This window comes from Pongo abelii, chromosome Y (genome assembly GCF_028885655.2).
Source record: "Pongo abelii isolate AG06213 chromosome Y, NHGRI_mPonAbe1-v2.0_pri, whole genome shotgun sequence".
Classification (NCBI taxonomy): Eukaryota; Metazoa; Chordata; class Mammalia; order Primates; family Hominidae; genus Pongo; species Pongo abelii.
Window position 1 is genome coordinate 6,786,227 of NC_072009.2, and position 26,289 is coordinate 6,812,515.

Sequence of the window (26,289 nt, forward strand, 5' to 3'; positions counted from 1 at the left end):
TGCTGGTTAAGCCCCATTTCCTTGAAAGCGTCTTTTGACCAGTTCTAGTAGTTGCTCCCCTCCTTGCTTATCTTCATAAATCAACTGTTCTCCAAGAAAAGAAGTCTTGCCAACACTCTTTTCATGCCTGGTCTTCCCTTAACATTTTGATTATTACTGAGCCCATAGGGTTGTCATTGCCTCAAGTAGCTCTCTAAGAGGTCTCGATTCTGATGGTGGTAGAAATTCAAGTACCCCTTCTTTGATAAATGCTTCCAAATGCCTGACATTTTATCAGTATTGAGCAAATACATAAAAATGAAATAAACTTTTGTTCTTCATACTGTATACTGCTGTAATTTGTATCCTTTTTGGTCTCCTCTAACATACTTCCTTTTGATAATTAAGATCTGTTTTCACATTATTCCCAGTGAATGTTTATTACCATGAAAATGCCATCTAATTTTCTCTTAATATTGATAAGTTGTGATTTTTTTACTTTGCTTTAATATAACAACAATTATTACTTTCACAAGTTCAAGAGAATCTTGTTCTATGTTTTATGAAAGGTAAGGGATGTTAATTTCACACATTTTCAAAGGGAGCACTTTAAAGCAGCCCTTCAAAATCTCTGCTTATTCTTTTTACCACAATTTGCTAGCCAACTGCTGGTAGTGGTAAAAGAAATGAGGCCAAAAATGGGAAATTAGGAACCAGAAAGAAGAAGTGGATCATGAGAAAAGCCATTTCTTATTCATATAGCAGAAGTCATTTCCCACAGAGTATGATGAATAAGTGATTAATAGAAGATTTTTACTTTATATTTGAATTTTATGTGAGAAAATAAAAGACACTTTTCTGCCGTGGATTAAATATCTGCAAGTAAATACTTGGGTAACTTGACACTCTTTTGTATGCTTTTACTGTGACCAATGGGTATGTCATGTCTTCTGTATGCACCCAGTAAAATTGTGATCATAATTCATTCAAATTGGAGCCACCATCCCAATGATGGTAACTCATATCCTCAGAATTCCTTTCTCATATTTCAAAAGTGTCCCTCTGAATTATGAGGGGAAAAAAATCTTTATTAAAGAAAAAAGTGAAAATAAATATGCATGGATACTTGGATTTTTCTTTTGGTAACAAATATACTTACATTATTTGTATACACACACACACACACACATACACACACACACATATCTGTATCTAGAAATATTTATAGGGGAGGTCAGTTTTCTGAAGATTAAATGCAGCCCTAATGGCAGATTAATGTTATAAACACGTTGTTTAATCACAAGTTTTCAGAGAGCAGGCTCCGCAGATAGTCTCTAACTTCCTATCATTACAAATCACTATTTTTATATCATTGTTAATGTAAATAATAAAGTAAATTATGAAGAGGAATCATTGGTTGCAAGTCACCATAGGAGTTTATAGTCCCTGTGAAAATATAAAGCATTTAAATAATTTGGATGCTTTTACCATTTTTTATTACATCTCTTTAATTTTTGTCACTTAAATATGTTAGGATGATAATGATACTATAATCACTGGAACAAAGACATTTGCTTGGACATCTTTTCTTTTTTTCCCCATTTTTGTTCTGTTAATAATTTTTAACTATAGCTTTTACTTTCTTGTCGTTATCTGTCCCTTATCGATCATCGATAGTTTCACTATTTTTATGTTTTTATTGTTAAATTGAAGATGAATCTGTACAGTTACTTGTGAATTAAGATGCAGCTAAGTTAAAATCAAGTATAATTTTGAAGCTGATTTAACATTTAACTAGATGATTAAATATATTTTTTCAGGTGCTTCTTCAATTTAAATCAAATTTTACGGTTTCAGCGAAATTTAGGAAATATGTACTTTACCTAAAAACTTTTCTTTTAGTGCTTTAGATATATACAGAAGCTTAAATTAGTAGAGTATCCCAAACATCCAGTTGCTTCTCAAAATAGCATTTCCAGAAACAGAAAATGTAATAGCATTAGTCATGTTCCTTAGAAACTCTTATCAAGTGTCATATCATCCATAAAAATTCATTTGCTTACTTGAAGTCAAAATAAGGAAATCAGTGAATCTCCTTTGTTCTTAATTTAGCATCAGTGAGTGAGTCCGTAAGATTCTTTACAGTGTTTCCGTACTTGGCTTTTTTTCCAGATATTCATGAACAAAACAGTAAGAAGCCAGTTATGGTCTATATCCATGGGGGATCTTACATGGAGGGCACCGGTAACATGATTGATGGCAGCATTTTGGCCAGCTATGGGAATGTCATCGTTATCACCATTAACTACCGTCTGGGAATACTAGGTAAGTGATTTCATCATATGAACGACTCAGCAGGAGGAAACATGAAAGTTCCACTTCTTATTTTGACGGGACTCATGGATTTGAATCCTGTTGTTCCAGTTCCTGGTTAATTCCACTTTACAGTATTCATTTTATGTGATCAGATACGTTTTTTCGTTTTATTATCTTCATACAACATGACCATTTTATTGTTTTATGATTTTTTTCCTTTCGCTTCTGATCCAATAATTTTTTTCTTGTGGAAGTTGAATCCCTTTTCAAACAAATGGCCACTTGAAGTTCATCAAGATAAAATGAAATTTTATTTAAAGCATGTTTCTTCTTTGGAATTAAATGAATGTGTATTTATCTACATAAGCGTGTATAATGAGCACATATTTGGTGATATGATAATTAGTAATGGCCATAGATCTTAGCTTTCTCGTCTGATTGTGTTACTATATGAATTAGTATATTGTATGGAGGAAAAGATTTTATCCAGTTCCCTAACTGATTATGTTGAGGCTTTGGAAGATCTGCTGTTTAGGTTCTATTAGCTGACTTTTTTTTGCATTTGATAATCTACAATTAAAGGCCAAGTACATGGAAATTCAAGTTTATTTCTTCCTTGTTTAGATGTTTCATTCATTGTCTTCTAATTGTGGGTTGGAAAATTAAGTTACAACTTCAGAGTAAGATTTCAATACCTTCTTAGATGACCTTTCCTGCTGTTGGTTAGTTTGTGAATAATATTCCTAGATCTCTGTAAAAACATTTGTTTTCTGGGTAAAAATCCATTAAAATGATGTAGAAAATAAAATTTTAACAAATTATTCAATTCTCTACATGTAGGTTAGCTTGAATGGAGTTATTTTATATTTGTTGCATGCATTTGATCTTGAATTGAAACCTACGGTTTAAGAAAATCTGCGTATCTTTATATTTTTAACAGACTGTCAGAGTTATAAAATCAAAACATTAGAGTTCTACAGTATAATTTTTTTTGTTTAGATCTTTCATGGGCATTTAAAATCACTCATTATGAAGGAACCATAAACCATGGTTTTCTAAGAGGTGTGCTGAATTTTGCAACTGGCTGGCATGTTTTCTAAATGATCCTGTAATCTTCATGCATTAGGTTTTTTTCATAACAAATCATGACAAATTTTCTCTTTAAACAAGAGGAATTTACTTTCTCATAATTTGGGAAACCAGATGTTCAAAATAAAGGTGTTGGCAGGGCTGTCTTTCCCTGGGTAGCTCCAGAACAAGATTCTTTCTTGCCTTTTCAGCTTCTGGTGGCCCTGGTGTTTGTTGCTATCTTCACAACACTGTCTTCCCTGTATTGCATGTGTCCTCTCTCCTTTTCTTTTCCTTTCTTTTCTTTTCTATTTTTTTTGGGGGGGTGGGGGGATAGAATCTCTGTCACCCAGGCTGGAGTGCAGTGGCATGATGGCTCACTGCAACCTCTGCCTCCCAGTTCAAGCAATTCTCTGGCCTCAGCCTTCTGAGTAGCTGGGATTACAGGCACCTACCACCATGCCTAGCTAACTTTTATATTTTTTTAGTAGTCATGGGGTTTCACCATGGTGGCCAGGCTGGTCTCGAATTCCTGACCTTAGGTAATCCACCCCCGTCGGCCTCCCAAAGTACTAGGATTACAGGTGTTGGTGACCTTGCCAGGCCTCCTTTCCTTGTGAGGATACCAGTCATTGGATTTAGGGTTTATCCTAAATTCAGGATAATTGTATCTGAAGATCCTTAACTAATTACGTCTGCAAGACCCTATCTTCAAATTGGATCACATTCATAGTTTCCAGGTAGAAATGTATTTTTGGAGGATATTGCTCAACCCACTCCACCCAATCCATGATTATTGCAATATGTATGTGTGAACATAGGTGCTTTCAGATGATTTCATTCCATATGTGTGCACAACCACTGTGTTCAGGATTCCACCTTGCTTTCTACTTACTAGGCCACACTCTGGTAAGATGATCTGAGGACAGTCTGGAATTCTTCTTCTCTTTGCATTCAAATAATATAGTCATGCAGTATCTAAAAGTTTATTCCCTGAGCCTTTAAAATTTCTCCATCAGTTTGACAAGGAGTAAAAGTGTTTTTCCCCACTTGTCACAAAACTTGTGCTTTTGCTTCAGCAATACACAGAGCTATATTTCACATTTTCTTCTCAACTTGCAGGGTTATAAATATAAAACAAAACCTTTACCTTGCTGTATTATTTCCACCTTTTCCCTCTATTACTGATTCTGATTACAAATGCTCATTAATATTCTACCTTGGAATTGAAATTTGGGCATGTGCCATCTGAAAATGGAGGTTCCTAAAAATTAATATCAAAGATTAATGCAGGTTTTAAAAAAGGCACTTATTCAAATATATCTCCCATTTTAACGTGACTTGTGGACTTTTAATGAAATGAATGGCCTTGTAATGCCTAAATTTTTTTTCTTAAAATCAACTGTGTCATAGCCTTCTCTTTAGAACATATCTGATTTTCCAGAACCCAAGATTTGTGAGATGGTGTTATTTTTTATTTTTACTCTCTTCCCACCCCACAGTACCAGGAAGAGATTATGTAACATCCTTTCCTGGTGTTAAAGACAGGTGAATAATGATCATGTAACAAGCTGGGTGTTTCAGAGAAGGTGGTATTAATGGTGTCTGATTCACAGATGCTGGCTTGACCCCTCCTGGTGTTAGGACCTATATTCTGGTAAGATCCAACTTTAGGCCATGGATTACAGGACCTAGGTGTATAAAAACGATACCTAAACCCCGTAAGATCTTAGTTCACTGATCAGCAGGAGAGATACTTTTCTTTCAAATGATACCATTATATGCATCTCCAGCAGACTGTTAGGTTGGTGAAAAGAAAAATGGCCATTATAGAGAAGTTCTTCAGACTTCTAAAAATTTCCTAGGATTATGCCAGTGATTCCTACTGTAGAGTCAAAGATATATATATTTCTGAATTTGAGATGTTGGATATTGGTAGAGATTCATCTTCTGAATGCAAATAAACTTGCTTTACTTTTTGCCAGCGTGAATGCTCTCATTTGCCACAGGTTGGCCAGCTTAAGTATAAAGGGTGTTGTGGGTAATGTTAACAGAAGGTTTTTATAGTACCAAAATTTCTTTCTCTTTTTATTATCCTATTTCAGAAAGTTTCTTAACTTTGAGATACTTTATATTGGGGAATAATAGTTCTGGTGCAAGTATAGATTAATAGATCGTTAAACACTTTAAGATATAGGTGGAAGAGTACAAATAGGATATTATTACTGATTCCCATTTACTATTTCTTTAAGTTACAGTGGAATTTTTGTTTATGCTGACTTTTGAAGATACCAATGATAGGAAATTAATAGTGCTTGCCTTTTATAATTTTTCCAGAGCTTATTCATTTGAAGTTCAAATTTGGAAACTTTCCTTTTGTTCTTTGGGAAACAGACATTATTGCCATTAAAAATGAGTAATCCCTAAGCTGATGTAGAAAAACATATTCAAGGCTGGACGCAATGGCTCATATCTGTTATCTTAGCACATTGGGAGGCTAAGGCAGAAGGACCACTTGAGGCCAGGAGTTTGAGACTAGCCTAGACAATATGACAAAACTTCATCTCTACTAAGAATACAAAAATTAGCTGGGCATGATGTCATATACCTGTAATCCCAGCTACCTGGGAGGATGAGATGCAGGAATCAGTGGAGCCTGGGAGGTAGAGTTTGCAGCGGCAGATTCACCACCTCACTCCACCTTGGGCAATAGAGCAAGACTGTGTTTCCAAAAAAAAAGAAAGAAAGAAAAAGAAATTTGAGGTATACTTATTGTCCAAAAAAGTGTAATTCAGTTACTTAATGCAGAAGGTAGTAGCATCACTAACTTACTGACCCATTCATCAATTATAACAGAGGGAAGGTTCTATGTTAGTGTCTTGGAGGCTGATTGAGCTACGGGATACCATTTTAAGTATCAGTTTCATGGAAGAGATTCAGGAGGTCTAAATAGAGGGGTCTACAATTAGGAAGCACCCTCAATCCCACCCCTGAATTCTTGACAGCAACACTAACTAGGGAGCAGAGAGATATTTCCTGATCTCAGCAGTCAAGACAATGGTACTGAAGGTTGCTAGATAAATGTGATTTTTGTAGTCACTCACCTGCAAGTTATAAGCAAGATAATATTTACCTGCACTCCCACCAGAAATTAGCCCTAATTGACTGCTCTTAATCAGAACATGACATTCCAACCTCTTATACATGGTTAGCAATATATACCACTTGCTTCACTTTGTGATTCATCATTGCATTGGTATAACTGGACATGGAATGCATTTGAAACTGAGCCTCAAGTTCAAATTACCATAGAACCTAAAAAGAAAATGTAAGAGAGACAAAACAGAAGAAAAATACCAAATTGAGAGTTCTGATTTAGATGTGTTCATTCTGTGAACAGAGAGCAGATTCTCTTGGATCTGGCTGAAATAGGGTCCCCTGGTGTGTGAAAGTGGTTTATGTCTTCATACATGTTCCCATGGGCCTATACAACCAATTTCATTTGACAAATGAAAAAATGAAGGCTTGTGGTCAGGGTCACAAAATTTGACAGTGGCAGAAGTGGATCCAATTTCCAGTCAAATCTATGACTTAGTCCATCTTGGCCCCAATCATAGTGCAAATCAGTTGCTCTGTTTCCAATCAGTATCAACACACCAGAAGGTCTGCTCTTTAAGGGCATGAATTTTTGTTGTTTGGTTCATTGTTGAGTGTTTGGACCTTGGACCAGTACACTGAAAGTCTTAATTGATGACATTCTCAGTAATGCAAAATAAATTGTGTTCTTGGATCACTGACATCATATCCATTAGGATGGCTGTTAATAAAGTAAACGTAAAATAAGAAGTTGTGATGGAGATGTGGAGAAACTGGAACTCTTTCACATTGCTGGTTGGCATGTAAAATGGTACAGTCCTTGTGGGAAACTCTTAGGCTGTTCCTCAAAAAAGTAAACGTAGAACTACCATATGTGATCCAACAATTCTACCTCTGGGTATATACTCAAAAGAATTGAAAGCAGGTATTCCAGGAGATATTTGTATGCCCAAATTCTTAGCCATGTTTTCTCAATAGCTAACAGGTGAACTTTTGAAATAGCCAACTGCCCAGTGATGGATGAATGGATAAAAAAGTGATGTATATGTATATATGTATGTGTGTGTGCACAAATACAAACACATACACTACTGAAATGGAATGTTATTCATTTGTAAAAAGGAAGGAAATTCTGATACATGCTACAATATAAATAAACCTTGAGGACATCATTCTAAGAGAAATAAGCTACAAGCTGGTCACAAAAGGACAAATGCTGTATTATTTTACCAATATGGGGTTCCATCTAGAGTTGTCAATTTCATAGAGACAAAAGGTTGAATGGTGGTTGTGTGGGGCTGGAAGACAAAATGGAAAATTATTTTCTAACAGATAGAGTTTTAGTTTTGAAAGGTATAAAATCATTTGGAGATGGATGGTAGGGACAGTGGGACAATAATGTGACTGTTCTTAAGGCCACTCAATTATACACCAAAAAATAGCTAAAATGATAAAATTTCATGTTATCTATATTGTATCACAAAAAAAGAAATCATTATGATATCTGTGATTTAATTGACTCATTGTAATCATTACCATGTTAGGTCATGTTCAGTATCTCATATCCAGCAATACTGGAATGGACATGGTAATTTTTGAGTGGTAGAAACTCACATAACTTTTAAAAACACATCTGTATGTATTCACATACTCTTATATTTCTTGGAAGTAAAATTATACTCTATATCTCATTTATTTCTCCTAGCAAAATGTTTACAAGGTTTTCAAGATTCATCCGCATTGTAGCATATATCAGTCAGTACTGCATACCGGTTTATGACTGGATACTGTTCCATTGTATGACAGACCACATTCTATTATATATCTGTTTTTCATTTGATGGACATTTGGGTTCAATTCATACAGACAGAAAGTAGACTAGTGGTTGCTGGTTCTGGGACGAGAACCATAAGGAATTAGCATGTCATGGTTACAGAGTTTCCATTTGTGAAGAAAAAAGAGTTCTAGAGATAGATTCACAAAAATGTGACTTACTAAATGGCATCAAACAGAACAGTACACTTTAAAATGGTTCACATTATGTTATGTGAATTTCATCTTAAATAGAAGAAAAATACTCTCTGAAGTTGTCATGTACTTCACTAGGATGATCTCTTTAAAAGTGTAGGAAAGAAATTAGTTTCCATCCAGGACCTCAAAAGAGCATATAAACAAACTAAACAACAATCAAATAAAACATGTCCATGTACCTCACAGCATTCTGAAAGGGAAGACTAAACTAAACTGTTCTCAGGGCTCCCTTCTTCCTTATCTGTTACTTTCAGAGGCAGTTTAGCTTAGGATTTGATTTGTCTATTCACAACCCCAGGGTGTCCATTTGATCTCACAGCAAACTTGAGTTGACTTTGACCGGGGAAACGCTTTACTTTAAGAAATTGTAGAAAGGAGAGAATTTTATATGCATCCAGTTTCTATCCATTTCATTATGCATATGGTGAGAACTTAAGTGTTGTAAGCATGCCACTTACAGGGCCCTGGGCTCACAGCTACATGCTGTATTTTGTATTTGCATCCACTGTTTTGTTAGTAAATGTATATACTTGCTGATAAAATACATGTTTTAGGAAATAAGATTATTTTAAGAACAAAATAATAATATGTTTTAAGAAAACATGCTTTTATTTACCTTTTATTTTTCATTTAAAAAAATGTTTATGGGTTGGGCATGGTGGCTTATGCCTGTAATCCCAGCACTTTAGAAGCCCTAGGCAGGTGGATCAGGATGTCAAGAGTTTGAGACCAGCCTGGCTAATATGGTGAAACCCCATGTCTACTAAAATTACAAAAATTAGCTAAGCATGGTGGTGCACACCTGTAGTCCCAGATACTTGGGAGGCTGAGGTAGGGGAATCACTTGAAGCCAGAAGGCAAAGATTGCGGTGAGCCAAGATCATGCTACTACACTCTGACCTAGGTGTCAGAATGAGACTCCATCTAAAAAAAATGTTTATGAATTTATGGATGTTAGAAATTCAGTTTTGTTACATGGGTATATTCATAGTGGTGATCTCTGGGCTTATACTGCACCCATCACCTGAATAGTGGAACTTGTATCCAGTAGGTATTATTTCATCATTCATGCCCTTTCCACATCCTCATATTTTGTAGCCTCCAGTGTCTATTATTGCACTCTGTATGTTAATGTGTACCTGTTGTTTAGCTTCTATTTGTAAGTGAGAACATGCAGTATTGAACTTTCTGAGTTATTTCACTCACGATAATGAGTTCCACCCAGTTTCATCCATGTCCCTGCAAAATACATAATTTCATTCTTTTTTATGACTGACTACTGAGTTGTATTCCATGGATATATAAACTATGGTATATATAAACATTTATTTATCCAGTTATCCAGTCATTTGTTATAGACACTTAGGTTGATTTCATGACTTTACGATTGTGAATAGTTATGTAATAAACATATGAGTACAGGTCTCTTTTTAATAGAAAAATTTCTTTTCCTTTGGGCAGAAACCCACTGCTGGGGAACCAAATTATATGTGTGTGTATATCTATAGTTCTTGTTTGTTTTTTTGAGATAGAGTCTCACTCTGTCACCAGGCTGGAGTGCAGTGGCATGATATTGGCTCACTACAAACTTCATCTCCCAAGTTCAGGTGATTCTCTGGCCTCAGCCTCCTGAGTAGCTGGGATTACAGACATGCACCACCACCCCCAGCTAATTTTTGTATTTTTAGTAGGGATGGTTTCACCATGTTGGTCAGGATGGTCTTGATCTCTTGACCTTGTGATCTGCTCACCTTGGCCTGCCAAAGTGCTGGGATTACAGGCGTGAGCCACGATGCCTGGCCCCATATGGTGATTCTATCTTAAGTTATTTGGGAAATCTCCATACTGTATTCCATAGAGTTGTATTAATTTACCTTCTCACCAACAGTATATAACTGTACCCTTTTCTCACCATTCTTGCCAACATATGTTGCTTTTTGATGTTTTTCAAAATGTTATTCATTTCCCCATTTTATTATATTCCTTAAAATTGTGACTTTTAACAAAGAGAAGGGAAAGATACAGTTGGTAATTTTTTTAAGTGCTGTATAATTTCAGTTAGAAAGCCACAGATAAGCCCCGTGCTGAAGAGAGGTGGGTAAAATTGCACAAGTTTGAAATAAAGTAAATTTGGTAAGACAAAGTTGTTTTTAGGATGATAAAGATGTTCGATGTTTAAACGTGGTCTAGTTTTTCTAACTTTTACTGTATTCTTCACCAGCTATGCTGCATGTGGAAGTAAAATGCTTTCCTCCAAAAAAAAAAAAAAAAAAAAAAAAAAAGGACCAATAAATACATAGCTTGGGCCTTTAAGGTTATATCAACCAATGGTTGACCCAAACTCTGTCCAGGTGTGTTGACAAACTTTAGTCTTTCTTCCTGTGATAAGAGTTCAAGTAATAGAAACTCAGGGAAGGGACCTTTGCTTTCTTCTTTGATGGGTCCAGACTTTAACAGATAAGCAACATTAGAGAAAATCTTCCTCCTGTGCTTTGGGGTCACAGAGGGTGGAAAGACAAGAGGGAGTGAGAGAAGATGAGAGACCTGGAGGCTTCTTCTTCAGTTCAACACATCAAAGCACCATATGTTGGAGTATGGATTTCTGAGTCCCAACAGCTGGGTAGTGAAGACCACCCAGGGCTGTGTGTTGAGGATTCTGATGCAGACAGTCAAAGCTCACTTCTCTGGGAGGAAGCTAAATGCCACTCAGGAACACATCCCCATCTCAAATGTGTTTGTTATATTGATGCCAGTTGGCACTCAGATAGCATGCATCCCTTGTGGTTTCAACCATTGGTTGACATGACCTTAAAGGCCAAAGCTATGTATTCATTGGTCCATTTTTTTGAGGAATGCATTTTACTTCCACAATACAGCAAAGCTGTTAACCGTTCATGGTGCCAGTAAGAGAATCCCCAAGATCTGCATTGGAACAGGATCACCAATCACTGCGTTATCTCACTTTTGTTGTTTGTTTTGTTTTACTTTATTTTATGTTTTACAAATAATCTATAGGTAAAATATAATTGATAAAAGCAGTTATCTTGTGATATTAGGATAAGTAAACTAGCGCAGTTCAAGCAACATCTAACCAAGTGTCATTTTCTTGCTGGATTGCAATATTGATAGGCACATGGGATAATATCTCATGTAGATCCTGATTATAGATCAATGCATCTTGATCCTGCATCTTGACCCTCTTCTCAGTTGGCTACATTTACGCCTAAAGAAAAATATTCTGTCAATCCTCAAGAATATGAAACAATACAATCTGCAGAGCAAATTACCAGCAGGAGAAAATGTTTCCAAATATTCAAAAGCATGCTTTTTGTGTGAATGATCTCGAAGCTCCAGATAATGGGGGAAACAGGGTTAGGAGTGCATAAGCCAAGAACCTTATTTGACCCAGCAGGTTCTGGTTTCTAAAACCCTACTCATGCAGTGCCAGGAGGAAAATAACCAATTGGCATCACTTAATGTTTAGTGATAGAAAAACGAAAGCATGCCTTTGTTCATTTTCTACTCTTCTCATTTCCTGCCTCACCATTCCTATTAAATGAAACAGGACATTTTCATTTTCTGTATATAACTAGTTGTATTTTTGTGAATAGATGATGTGCTTAACATATTGCTGCTCATTTATGAGAAAAGATACTCCTGCTATTGTCAAAAGAGAGTGTCCATTTGTGAAATATCTAGCGTATTAGGACAAGTTTTATTTTCATTTTTACCTTGTCTTTATATTTTAAATGTAGTTATAAAATGAGAGAATTTGGGATCACAAAGAAACATGAAATTCATAATTAATAAATGTTATTTTCTATTTGTTTTAGGTATGCAAAAGGCACGTTTGTGTGGGAGCTCAAAAATGTTTAATTACTTTAAATCTCCTTTCACTAATTTAATAAATTTTTTTGAGCTCAGATGCAATCTATTAACACATGTTTCTTGATTTTAGGGAGATTCCACCCCAACATGGAAATTAACAAGAGACCCTTCTAGTTCTTTACAAGTTTCTTAGTGAAACACGGCACTTCCCTGATGCTTTCATGGGTGGGAACTGTAGTGCACAGGTGCTGGAACTTGCTGGCCGCTTCGGGGCAGGGAGGGGCAATCTCCATTCACTCACTGCTCCACCCCTCACAGGAAGGGAAGCACAGGTGAGAGGATGCAGCAGCTAAGATGAGCAATTTTGGACGCCAGCAATTTTGGGTGTCAGTAAGAAGGAACTCCATATCACCCCCACAGCAGCATCTCATAGAGGGTGTTTTCTACCCTGGAAGCCCCAGAGGAAGTGTTACAGTGTCCATTTATCTCTGCCATCTGCGGACAGCATGTTAACAGCTCAGTGGTGGGTGGGTGTGACAGCCTTTTGCACCCACACTCATCACCCAAGTTCTTGTCTAGCATCCAGGAACAATGAAGTCACACAAACAAATTGAAAATGGTAAATGCGGGGTATTTTGTTGCCAGTGAAAGTAGCTTTCAGGCGGAAGGGAAGCTGGGATAGAGAAGAAAGGTAACCTTCCCTAGAAGTCCAGTCATTCAGGGTCAAAATCCTCTCCAAAGCTGCACCATCAAGACGTACTTCTGAAGTCAAGCCACTTCTCTCCGATGTCCAACCATTGTCTCTAATGTCCAGCTGGCATTCCCCTCTGCTGTTTATGCCTAGAGTTTTAATGGGCACCGAATGAGGGGCCGGGAGGGCCATGAGTGGTTTTGGAAAAGGCAACATTCAAGTAAGAAGACAGGAATGTAAGTTCTCACTTTGGGCCGTGGTTGCATGCTTTTTGGCTTGAGGGTGGAGCCCTCTCCAGGTATCCACTCTCTTCTGCCCATAATTTCCCTGCCTCCATCCCATTCAGTTTTATATTTATTTTAGGTATGCAAGAGGCACATTTTTGTGGAAGTTTGAAAATGTTTAATTATTTTACATCTCCTTTTGTTCATTTAAGGAATGTCTTTGGAGCTCAGATGTCAACAGGCAAGTCGTCATTACACATGTTTCCTGACTTTAGGGAGCTTCCTTGCTAACGTGGGAAATAAACAGAGTCCCTAGTAATTATTTCCAAGTTTCTTAGGTAACCAATTCTATGTATTCTACACCCCTCAGCAGTGAGTGTTCATGTTGTCAAATTTCCACTTGTTCTTAAATGAGATTAAAACACAACAACAGCTATGTTTAAAAGTTTCAACAATAAGAGTATAAAATCAATGTACACTCTTTTGGGTTTTTCTCTAAGTTTTTCACAGGATCCTGGTTTGCAAAAAACCAGTAGCTGATTTATCTTCCAAAGAGCTCTGTCTAAAATTAATAGGTATACTTTCATAAGCACACTTCATTTTGCAGGTGAAAATTTTTCTCCCAGCAATTGTGTATGATAGTGATTTACAAGTCAGTATTTTTGCTGTAAAGAATGTGCCTCTTTCTAAGTATCACGAGAAGTAATTTAAATTATGTCATTTCTTGGTAAGCATGTTGACTGAATCTCATGTATTTCCACTGATTCCACACTAAACATAAACTATGTTTTATTTTTACTCCATTTGACTTGGTTTATATAGTTTACATAGACACTTTTGTATGTCTAAGCATGCCTGAGCATTATACTATATGGCATGGTAATGTGGTTTGGCTGTGTCCCCATCCAAATCTCATCTTGAATTGCAGTTTCCATAATCCCCACATGTCATGGGACACACACAATGGGAGGTAATTTAGTCTTGTGGGTGGTTACCTTCATGCTGTTCTCATAATAGTGAGTTTTCATGAGATCTGATAGTTGTATAAGGGGATTTACCCCTTTTGCTCAGCATTTTTTGTTGCTACTACCATTTGAAAAAGGTCACGTTTGCTTCCCCTTCTACCATGATTGCAAGTTCCCTGAGGAATCCCCAGCCATGCTGAACTGTGAGTCACATAAACCTTTTTACTTCATAAATTACCCAGTCTCCAGTATGTCTTTATTACCAGTGTGAGAACGGACTAATACAGTAAATTGGTTCTGAGATTGGGGTGCTGCTGTAAAGATACCTGAAAATGTGGAAGTGACTTTGGAACTGGGTTAAACAGGCAGAGGTTGTAACAGTTTGGAAGGCTCAGAAAGGAAGATATGGGAAAGTTTGGAACTTTGAAGTCCAAAGTTAAGTCCAAGCTAAGGTGGTCTCTGATGGAGAAGAGGAGCTTGTTGGGAAATGGAATAAAAGTGACATTTGTTATGTTTTAGCAAAGAGACTGGCAGCATTTTGCCCCTGCCCTAGAAATCTGTGGAACTTTGAACTTGAGAGAGATGATTTAGAGTATCTGGTGGAAGGGGAATTTGGAGTTAGAACCCCCATACAGAGTCTCCACTGGGACACTGCCTAGTGGAGCTGTAAAAAGAGGGGCATACTCCAAACACCAGAATGGTAGATCCACCAACAGTTTGCACCAAGCACCTGGAAAAGCCACAGATGGTCAACTCCAGCCATTGAAAAGCAGCTGGTGTTGAAGGGTGTACTCAGCAAAGCCACAGGTGTGGAGCTTCCTAAAGCCATGTGAGCCCAACTTTTGCATTACTGTAACTTGGATGTGAGACATGGAGTCAAAGAAGATTATTTTAGAGCTTTATAATTTGGCTGCCCCACAGTAATTTAGACTTGCATGGGGCCTGTAGCCCCTTCATTTTTGTGAATTTCTCACATTTGGAACAGGTGTTTTTTACCCAATGGCTCTACCCTCATTGTGTTTGGAAGTAACTAACTTGCTTTTGATTTTACAGGCTCATAGGCAGAAAGCACTTGTCTTGCCACAGGTAAGACTTTGGACTTGGACTTTTGAGTTAATGCTGAATGAGTTAAGACTTTGGGGGACTGTTGGAATGATATGATTTGTGTTTTGAAGTGTGAGGACATGAGATTTGGGAGGGGCTAGGGACTGAAAGATATGGTTTGGCTGTGCCCGCATCCAAATCTCATCTGAATTAGTTTCTCTAATCTCCTCAGGTTGTGGGAGGGATCCAGTGGGAGGTAATTGGATCTTGGGGGCAGATATCCTCATCCTGTTCTCATCATAGTGAGTTTTCATGAGATCTGATGGTTTCAGAAGGGGCTTTTCTCCCATTTGCTCTGCCCTTTTCCCCATTTGCTGCTGCCATGTGAAGAAAGACATTTTTGCTTCCCCTTCTTCCATAATTGTAAGTTTCCTGAGGCCTCTCCAACCCTGTGGAACTGTGGGTTAATTAAATGTCTTTTCTCTATAAATTATCCAGTCTTGGGTAAGTCTTTATTAGCAACAGGAGAATGGACTAATATCTATGGCACACAGAATCTTTCTGGGGAGAAAATGCATGGTCTACAATATTTTCTTACTCAGAAATAAGGGGATTCTTTGGGAAATCATCTTCTAGATAGAATCATAGCAAGCTGTGGCAGGAGATTTCTGAAGATCAAACGTCCTTGTACGTGTCTGTAAATATTATCTGAGTCAGCACTCCCCATCTAATAAATGCCCCATGTGTTCCAGCTGCCAAATGGTAGGTTTTGAGACAGAATTCACATGTCAGATGAGTCACATAAATTTGCAGAATGTCTGTGAAGGGGTATGGATATCTTTGGTTAGTAACTACCCAACCATTATCCAAAGTGGACTTGATCTTTGGTGTCAGAACTGAGAAGTCCACTTGACCTAAAGAGAATAAGGTATCATCAGGACGAAACAATATAAAACAAATTTTTATACTGTTCGGTTAGCCAAAGACAGATGATGTCTTAGAGATGTTTGGTTACATAGAGGAGAATGAAATTAAACACACAAAACAAAGCTATCCTCCTATTAATATGATTTACTATATAAGACATACTAATTTACTTAGTAAGAAAAGACAATGGTTTAGGAATACAAAATGCAGTTAGATAGAAGGAATAAATTATAGGATTGGATAATGCGGTAGGGAAATGCATATTTCAAAATAGCTGGAAGAGAAGAATTGGAATGTTCCTAACTGAAAGAAAAAATAAATATTTGAGATGATGAATATCCCAGTTACTCTGATTGGATCATTACACATTGTTTACAGGGGTGAACATATCACATTTGTCTCTAAAATATGTTCAAATATATTATATTGATAATAAATAAGTAAATAAATGGCAAAAAACAGCATTTCCAAAAGAGTATATTTCTATTAATAACTTTTTAAAGGGAAAAAGTCCAGTGAATTGCTATAAGGTTAAAAGACAGATCCTGTCTCTAAAAAAAATAATAAAAATAAAAATACATAAATACATTGCTAAAAGGTTAAAGAAGTAAAAACCTTCTACACATCCATAACTATAACACCATTCTTACTGTGGTAACTAGGGTTTTTTCTAGGCTTAAATATTTTAATTATATTTCATATTGATACTTGCTATTAATATAATATGTATTGTATAGTTGACAGAGTAATTGATTGGCCTTTTTGTGATGGCTTTTGCTTGCTTGGTGTATGGTAAAATCATTTATGAAACTTTAGGAAAAAGGTGTTTACATTTTCTTTTTTCTTTAGTATTATGGAGTACAGTTCAAACTAACTAGGAAAATTAAAGACCTAAGATATTTTATAACTATACTAATACTATGAGTGATTACAAAAATAATAATAATGGCTTTCACTCTGTTCTCCAGTCCTGTTCAAGATATTTACAGGAAATATCCAATTCAATTCACAAAAGCAATAAAAAGAGAAGATGCTATTTTTTTTTTCCATTTGTCAAACAGTAAAGCAAAGGTTACAGTCTTTCTTATTGATAACCTGGTGGTGATCTTTTGGGATATCATTGAAATCCCATTGGTTTTTCTCCAGAGGCACCTGCCATTAAGACTTGTTGCCTCAGTGGTTGATATTGGCCAAGACTTCTTAAGTAAAAAATTATTTAATGTTAGGGCGTCTGCCTCACTTTTCTAATTAGTGGAGCATTTTGCCTCTTTACAGAAGAGAATCCCGGAAAATGCAAGAGCTGTCCGGTGTTGCTTAGTGTTCCTGATAATACAGTATTTTCAGTAATGTTAACTCATATCCCTAGGGCTACGGAGGCGGTCACATATTTTTATTCAATTAAATGTCAACACTTGAGAAAAACTTTCATTGTCAGAAAAAACTGAGTAAGATACTCAGCAAATTGTTTAACAGTTGGGGAGTTTGCAATAGTCTATGAAAAACCCTTTTACTTTATAGAGCCAGAGAAATTTTTCTTTGAACCTAGCACAATGTTGGTTTCACTCAGCGTTGCTAACTTTGCTAATACATTTATCCATATACTGATATAATAATTATAATACCATGCTTGTCACTCACTTTGTAACAACCAACCATGTTGTCAGAAATGACATTTGTTATCCCATCTCCCTCTTACAAAAATCCTATGAGATCATAATATTATCTTGACTTTCTTTGAACAAATACCACCAGAGGCCCCCTCTACTTGAATAAAGTTGGGTTTATTTACTCTTTTATGTATTTCTATTATTATTATTATTCATTAGAGATAGGATCTTGCTGTGTTGCCCACTCTGGTGTGCAGTTGTGTGATCATAACTCATTACAGCCTCCAACTCCTGGGCTCAAACAATCCTCCCACCTCAGCCTCTTGAATAGCTGGGACTACAGTTGCCTGCCACCATATTTGGCTAATTTTTATTTATTTTTTTTTACAGGTGTGATCTCATTATGTTGTCCAGGCTGGTCTTGAATTCATGACCCCAGATGTTCTTCCCACTTCTGTTGATTCTTTACAACAAGAAAGAATATGTACATAGGGGATGTCTCAGTACAAGGGTAGGAAAGAGTTAGAGAATTGGGGCTTGTTTTAAATGATTTACAGAGGGTTCTGGAAAACTATTCTTGAATTTGGAATTGATACTATCAGGTAGTGTTGGCAATTCTATGACTGGTTATCTTAATCTTATGTAAGAGGAGGAAAAATGAAGCATAGGTTAAAGCAATGGTTGACAAAGAAACAACAGTCACTGATGATACCAAGGACAGGTGGACACTTGGTTATGTTTGAGTGTTTGGATAACCACTTTTTTGTGTAAGTGTCCAGACAAGATTACAATGTGGTCTTCATTTTGTCTTGTTCTATCATGATCACATAGTGGTTTTTCCTTCTGTCACTGTTCCATTATTATTATTATTATTACCATTATTTATGTTCAATAGAAAAATGGCACAGCCTAGCTGCAAGGGACAGGCCAACACCCAGGATTGCCAGGGTTTAGGTGACATTACCAGGTCAGCTGCTGATCACCAGGGACTGCTTTTCTCTTTTGTGAGTAACTGAAAATGAAATAAACTGAGTAGTATATCCCAAGTCCTACAGACAGTTGGAGGTAATACTGGAGTCTCAACAAAGACTATACAGGAGAGTCTAGCCCATTGATCTCCAGGCTTTCCTCTAGGAAACCAAAGGCCAATATTATATTGGTTGCAGAAAAGAGACACCCTATAGTCAACACAATTTCCAGTGGGAGTTAATTTTAATGAGATTCTTTTTCAGAATTCAAGAAAGCTGGAGAAAAGAGATGTTGTGTAACTCACATACCAGGAGGCATCTTCTTTAGCTAGTCTGTAGATGCCTTTCCCACTGGAGGGATGTAATCTTAAGGATAGGAGAATTCCATTTATAACCAAGACCGCTTCATTCATGGGCCTGGTTTGGATAGGGATGGCCCATACCAAGGTCTTTGAGTCTCACTTTTATTGTTACATTCTGTATGACTGATTCAGATTTGTCCACACTAATATATTTTCTCTGGTTCTGATCATTGTGGCCATGTCTTCCTAGAACAAAGGGCTTGGGTTAATTTTTGCAGAGTAATGACATTCTCAGCAGCAGCTGAACTCTGTAGATCAATATTGCTCCTTCTTGTTTTCTTCCAATGGCAACTGAACATGCAAGACACATCAGGAGTAGGGTATGAGATTCCCCAATAGCTAACCAACAATAATAATGCAACATGTAAAGCTAATGCATGCCCTTAAAATGCCAAGGGATAAATTCATATGCATTTTTTCATTCAGGGCTTGAAGAGCCAGATGACATGGAAAAGAAAAATATTGACAAAAGATATCTTATCATTTATTTTCAGTTATTAAGCTGGATTTTCATGCATTCAACCTTAGTTTTTTAACAGGTACATGACTCTAGTTTTTGAAAGCCAGAAGGATGCACATATAAACCCCTTTTATCTAACAAATTAATCCCATGTTTCTTGGTTCTGATGCTTGCATACTGCTTATTTTAAAACAACTGTGAGCAAGCCCAAATCATAATTTTTTTTGAGGTGGAGTCTCTGTTGCCCAGGCTGGAGTGCAGTGGCGCAATCTCAGCTCACTGCAAGCTCTGCCTTCCGGTCTCATGCTATTCTCCTGCCTCAGCCTCCAGAGTAGCTGTATTATACTTATTTTTAAAATGATAGTATGGCTGAGGTATTCAAAATATGTTTAAAGGTTCTAAGAGAAACATGTTAGAAAAAAAGATGTTTGACAGCTTTTAAGGTTATTAGATACGGAAATTTATGCTTAGATTTATTTAGATTGAAAATTAGTCCTAAGGCATTTAACCAGCTGGGAGAGCTTATGCATGCATAGGAATTTCAAGCTGCAAATAAGGCAGTTGGGCAATAGTAGAAACAAAAAGTTGATATTTCTTTTCTTTCAGAACCAACTGTGACTGATTAACCACAAAAGATCAGCAGGGGTATTCGGGCCTAGATCATGTTGATGGCCTTTTGGGTTTTAATTTGCTTTCGGACTCATTGCTGCAAAACGCTGTTCAGAAGCCTCCTCTACAAAGGAGATGAGACTGCATGAGTACAAAGCAAAGAGATGCAGTGCTTTCTACAGCACCGAGTAGTCAAATTGTGCAGATTTTTAGTAGAATCTACTTAACCACCAATCCATGCATTTGCATTTTATTAAAATGAAACTATGATAATTTAAACTGCACATTGCAGATATGACCTATAAAATGTTTGATGTCCTATTTTTGGCAAAACTTTTGAAAATATGCACTCCATATCAATTTCTGTACTTATGTGTTTTAGTTATTTTTTGTAAAGAATGCCAGATTTTCAAAGCAAGTAGGTCAAGAGGATGATCTTTTTTTCCTCCTTTTTTTCCTAATGTTTAAAATGCAACTGCCATAGGGCTATGCCATTTTAGCTGTTGGAAAAAATAATCTACTATGCCTTGGTTGTATGTGTGAGTCACCAGACTTTCCGGGAATGATTCTTTGGCACATTCTACCAACAATTTAACATGATACAAAATCATTTTCATATCTTGTGATAGTGTCAGCCAAGTGTTTCATACACGTGGAGCTAAGTGCTGAAAAAGGTATTTGAATAAAATTGTTTTCTTAAAGCAACTATAGAGGACATGATAAAAAGATGCACAATTACCTTTCATAAATTGAGAGAGTTTCCTAAACAAGAGAGCATTCCTGGAAATATCAGAGAAAAATAAAAAGATCTTAAAGATATTGTATTAAGATAAGTTAGACTAAGGCAGCTTGGACATGTTTCTCCTTTACTTCATGTTTATATGTAAGTAAACATTAAAAGTAGAGGAATTTCAGTTTCCACATGACTTATATATGAGCAACAAATGGGGCTTTCAAGTACTGACCACACTGGCATATCACACAATGTTTTCTTTCAGACTTCTCTACCTATGACAAAACATAGCTGTATTAGAGCTTCATGAGCTGTGTATTTTTGATTAGTTGATTTAAACTGTCTGGCCCTCATTTTTCTCATCTGTAAAATAATTGAGTCTTATGGTGATTTGAAGATCAAAAGAGTTACTTCACAAACAGTGCTAGTAAGAGTCCCTGCCACATGGAAAGGCTAGCACACACAAACACACATACATACATACACACACACACACACACACACCCCTATACTGTTACATATTAAAGGTGTATGATTTATGAATTATTGTATTAGAAATGTAAATCTGTTATATATATCATATATGTGATAACTGAAATACAGATTTTATAATTTACACCACCTATTTTATTTTTTAAGTTTGTAAGCATATTTTGAAAATTTTATTTTGTGTATATGTCTTCCAAGTCATTCCCCAAACTTCATGAAAATCCCTTTGATTTATGGGAAAATATCTATATATATCAGGTATTCATATATATAACACATATAACTCTTCTGAGTTTATAAACACACATATATATATAACATAGAAAATTACTAACTCTTCTTATATATGTGCGTGTCTATATATAATTTCATATGTAACATTGTACATTACATATAAATATTTATATTACATATGAATAATCGTCACGTTCGGACAGACTTTGTTAATCTAACCTCCCTCAACCCCACCCCCAAAAAAGTAGAAACTAAAAATAGAGGAATTTTAAGTTCCACATGATTTACATATAAGCAAAAAATGGGACTACTGACTTCGGATCACATTAGCTAATCATACAGTTTTCTCTTCTGTGCTTTGTTGTAAATATGATTTTTATTTAAGAGGGTATTATTAATTATCTATACAAGAATTAGCTATGTTCTCCATACTTCTACTTCAGTTTCATATTTTTAAAAGGGGTGAGGATAGGCTGAGCACAGTGGCTCACACCTATAATCTCAGCACTTCAGGAGGCCAAGGCAGGTGGATCACTTGAGGGAAGGAGTTTGAGTGGCCTCGCCAATGTAGCAAAATCCGATCTCTGCTAAAAATACAAAAATTAGCCAGGAATTGTGGTGCATGCCTGTAGTCCCAGCTACCAGGGAGGCTGACACAGGAGAATCACTTGAACCCACGAGGTAGAGGTTTTAGTGAGATGAGATCATCCCACTGCATTCCAGCCTGGGTGTCAGACCAAGACACTGTCTTTAAAAAAAAAAAAAAAAAAGTGAAAAGGGTGAGGATTATTTCTATGGCAAGGCCCACACAGCATTGGATTCCTCAGAAACTGCATCAGTAAATGGGAGTCTCTTAGTACATCTGACAGAGCTTCAATGGGCTGTCTGTTCATTATTCCACAGCCTGCTTTGCTCTGTGTAAGTGGAGACTCCATGCCTTTGTTATCTTGCAGTCCCTAGATGATAAGGGCACAGAGAAAAATCACAGAAATCAAACATGCTAGCACAGAAAAACACCCCAAAGGCAAGGACGAGATGAAAGTTGTGATCGTACACCTAAAAGTCGGACTCTTATCTAGATGGACACAGCTAAGCCACAGGCTGTCAGGCTGAGATTCTGCAAAGGCTCTGGACCCCAGATAAGTTTAACTGATTGCATCATGATCTCTTCTTTTCATTGGTGGAGGCAGTGCTTTGAATGATTAAGCTGGATCTCACTTTCCAGGGAATCCTTTTAGGGACTGTGACCATCCAGCTGTCTTTGGATGGCTTTGATGCCATAAATACTTTTCACTTGGTTGAGGATACTTTTAGCTTTATATTCATGTGTCACCTTGTACAGAAATGTGTGTTCTGGGCTTATAAAAAAGTTTAATCATAAGACAAAGGGCTATAGGTTTCATATTGATTCACAGTTTGATGAATGGCACTTATGGATACATATGTGTATACGGTAAGTGCTCACTGAATTCCTCTTGAGTGTTAAGCTAGGATACAAAATGTCAGAAAATAAAGAGTGAGGATGGGCACTGGATACAGATGTCAGTGAACTCTGAGGGCCTCTTGCTGGTGAAACAACAGAGTACTTTTATTTCCATTCTAAACCCTCCATGACCCGTGCCCTTATGCCAATGAATCACCTCCTCAATAACCCCTCAAACATGTCATCTTTGAAGTAGAGGCTTATTGAGAAGCACTCATTAAACATCTGTCATGGATACTAAAATGGATATATGGCCTTTGTGCCTGGACAACAGTACATGTGTCAGCTGTTTCTTAAGCCTACATCCAACCATTAAGTAAAGACCAGTGTGCTCTTAGTTCCTAAAATCTGTTCAAGTCTTGATGTTTGTTCAACATCTTGCCTGGCTCCAGTCATATGACTCCAGCTATCTGTAATGGACTCAATGTCCTGCTTATAAAATGCTTTTGTCATGTGGGTTCATTTTTGGTTTTGCTGTATAGGTCAGGAATAAGTTAGAAATAACCAAAATGCTCCAAATCAAGTTCTAGATGTTTTGATACGAACATATTCCATCAACCTTACTTCTCCCTGACTCATCTGTCTGTTTCTGTGCCCTTTCCCATGGGGTAAAACCTTTTATAGTATCCAGATGCCTTCTGCACACAGAAGCAATTTTGTGCATAAGGCACCCCAGGGGAAGAAGAGGACAATGCCTTCATCAGAAGCTCCTTTCTGTTAAATAGGATATGCATACCTAACCAAAGCATTTGCTTCAGTTAACCAAGTGAGGGTGGAGAAAGTCTTGCAAAACTATGGCTACATTGAAAGAGATTATTAAAATTATTCAGTCATTCATTAGAGGAGCTTTGACAAAGATTGCAGAAACAGATATAAGATAGAAAATATTACCAAAAACATTCTAAAAAATATTTTATAATGTACAGAACAACTAGCATGACTAACATCAAAGAAGGGATATGTTTTGACATTGATTTACTAACCACTTATCATTGGTAGTAAATCCTCCTTTGAATACTTATTTAGGATTAAGACAGTCAAGTTATATGAGTATGTTCAACCAACAAATGTTGCAAAACGTAGTGAATTTAATATTCCTCTGCCATATGGCCATCCTACACTTCTGCATCACAGTTATGGCTCTGCAAATAGATCAGACTTTTTGGCCAGTCCCTTGGTGGTCACTGCATTCTAAGGTGCTTGACCAGGAAGTAAGATGCTCTTCTCAATAAGTGATATATGTATGGTCCTTGTGGATCTGCTAAAAATCTCAGAAAAGGAATAAAAGATACATGAAATTGTTTGCATGCAACTAGCTCTAGTGGGTAGATCGGTGGCATATTTCTTCATGGCAAAAGACAGAAGGTATCCAAAAGTTCACCATTTTTCTCCTGGTTGGGGGATGGTGTCTTTTGGACCATTTTGTTCAAAAGAAAGTTAAAAATAGCATGAAAAGAGAACCCTTAAATTGCCTTGTTCAAACCTTCTACTCTAAATGACTTGTATAAAATGTCTTGTTAAGTAGTCACCCAATTCCCATCTATCCCCAAGAGGTTCTAGTAAAGTACAGACTAGCTGGATTTAATAAAGCACAAATAGACAGCAAATGCATTCTTACATCTCAATCTAATCAGTAGCCTTTTTTATCCTCACCTGTGACTGACTAATATGCATAAAGAATAGGAATTCTGACCACTCAACGATCTTAACCATACATTCAGTCTATTGCAGTTTTTCTTCCATCACAAATTTTTTTTCACTTTTCTATCCTGGGACAGCCACAGACAGGACAACTATTCAATAAGAAATGAGTGTGAAGGTGACAATTTTCCTCACTAAGAGGAAAGGGGCCATGAGAGGAAAAGGGTACTTCTTGTGTGGCTGGTAATGGAGTTAAAATCTGATGCTACAGTCTTCTGGGAGCAGCAGCTGTGCGTGCTTGAACTTTACTTTGGAGGCATCCTCTAATTCCAGGGGTTCTGTGGCCAGTACCATCCACTGCAGTTCACTTAACTTGCGCTGAGTCTGTTTCTTCCCTCCATCACTTCAGCTGGACCTATTCTCTGACCTTCAGGTGGTTTCCAATGGTGAAACCAGGGAAGAGTCTCTTCGTAGATGACCAAGGAGCACTTTTTTCTAAGTGGTTCACATTTGGCTCCATCACCATGATAGTTAACATGGCCAACCCTCCAGCATCTTCAACCTCCACCACTGTCTTGGTGCTGCCCCATAAGTCCTGAATAAGGCTGATGGGTCATGTATGGCAGGGCCACCCCCACAGTCTAGTAATAGGTCTTGCATTATTGGATACACTTCTTGATTTAGAACTATGGCTTTCAGTCATGGGCAGGTGTGCCCCGGTTGGCAAGGTAAGGAGACATTTCCAGTTGTTACAGTGAATTTGAAGGGTGTTAATTGATTTAGTTCATGGAGACCAGGGTTGCCGTTCAATATCCTACAATGCACAGGACACTTGCCCATAGCAATGATCTGATTCCAAATGTCAATGGTGCTGACATCAATAAACCCTGCTCTAAGTCAATGCTTTTTTTTTTTTTTGTATTCATATTTAAAATGCCTCCTCCAGCTAAACCATTAGCTTTTAATGGGGTATACATTTTTTTTTCCCAAGGGACATTTGGCTATGCCTGGAGACACTTTCGGTTGTTGCAGCTGGAGTTTGGTGATGTTTCTGGTATCTAATTGATACAAATCCTAGATGCTGCTTAACATACTGCTACGCAGAGTATGGCCCACCAGAACAAAGAATTATCCCATTTATAATGCCTCTAGAATTAAGATTGAGAAACCTTATTTTAGAATAGAGGTAGAGCTACTGGTATCTCCTAAGATGCTGTCTGGAAGCAGCTTTGAAGACAAGCATAGACCAGAGACTTTGAAGCCATGCTCACAGGGTTTGATATAGTTTGGATATTGGTCTTCTCCAAATCTCATGTTGAAATTTGATCCCCACTGTTAGAGGTGGGACTTGGTGGGAGGCATTTCTGTCTTGGGCCAGATCTTTCATGAATAACTTGGTGCAGTCCTCCAGATGATGCATGTGTTCTTGCTCTGTTATTTCCCAGGAGCTCTGGTTGTTAAAAAGAACCTGGCACCTTCCTCTCCTCTCTCTCTTGTTTCCTCTCTTGCCATGGGATCTGTGCACACAGCAGAT

At 37.1% G+C, this 26,289-nt stretch overlaps 1 protein-coding gene across 8 annotated transcripts in view; it reads left to right on the forward strand.

Annotated features, from left to right (window-relative positions):
- Positions 1-26,289, forward strand: part of NLGN4Y (neuroligin 4 Y-linked) — a 285,691-nt gene that overhangs the window by 141,181 nt on the left and 118,221 nt on the right. For all 8 annotated transcript variants that reach the window (XM_063721438.1, XM_054545298.2, XM_054545297.1 and 5 more), the window contains 1 exon segment: positions 2,152-2,304. In XM_063721438.1, coding sequence (XP_063577508.1) covers positions 2,152-2,304 — 153 coding nt within the window.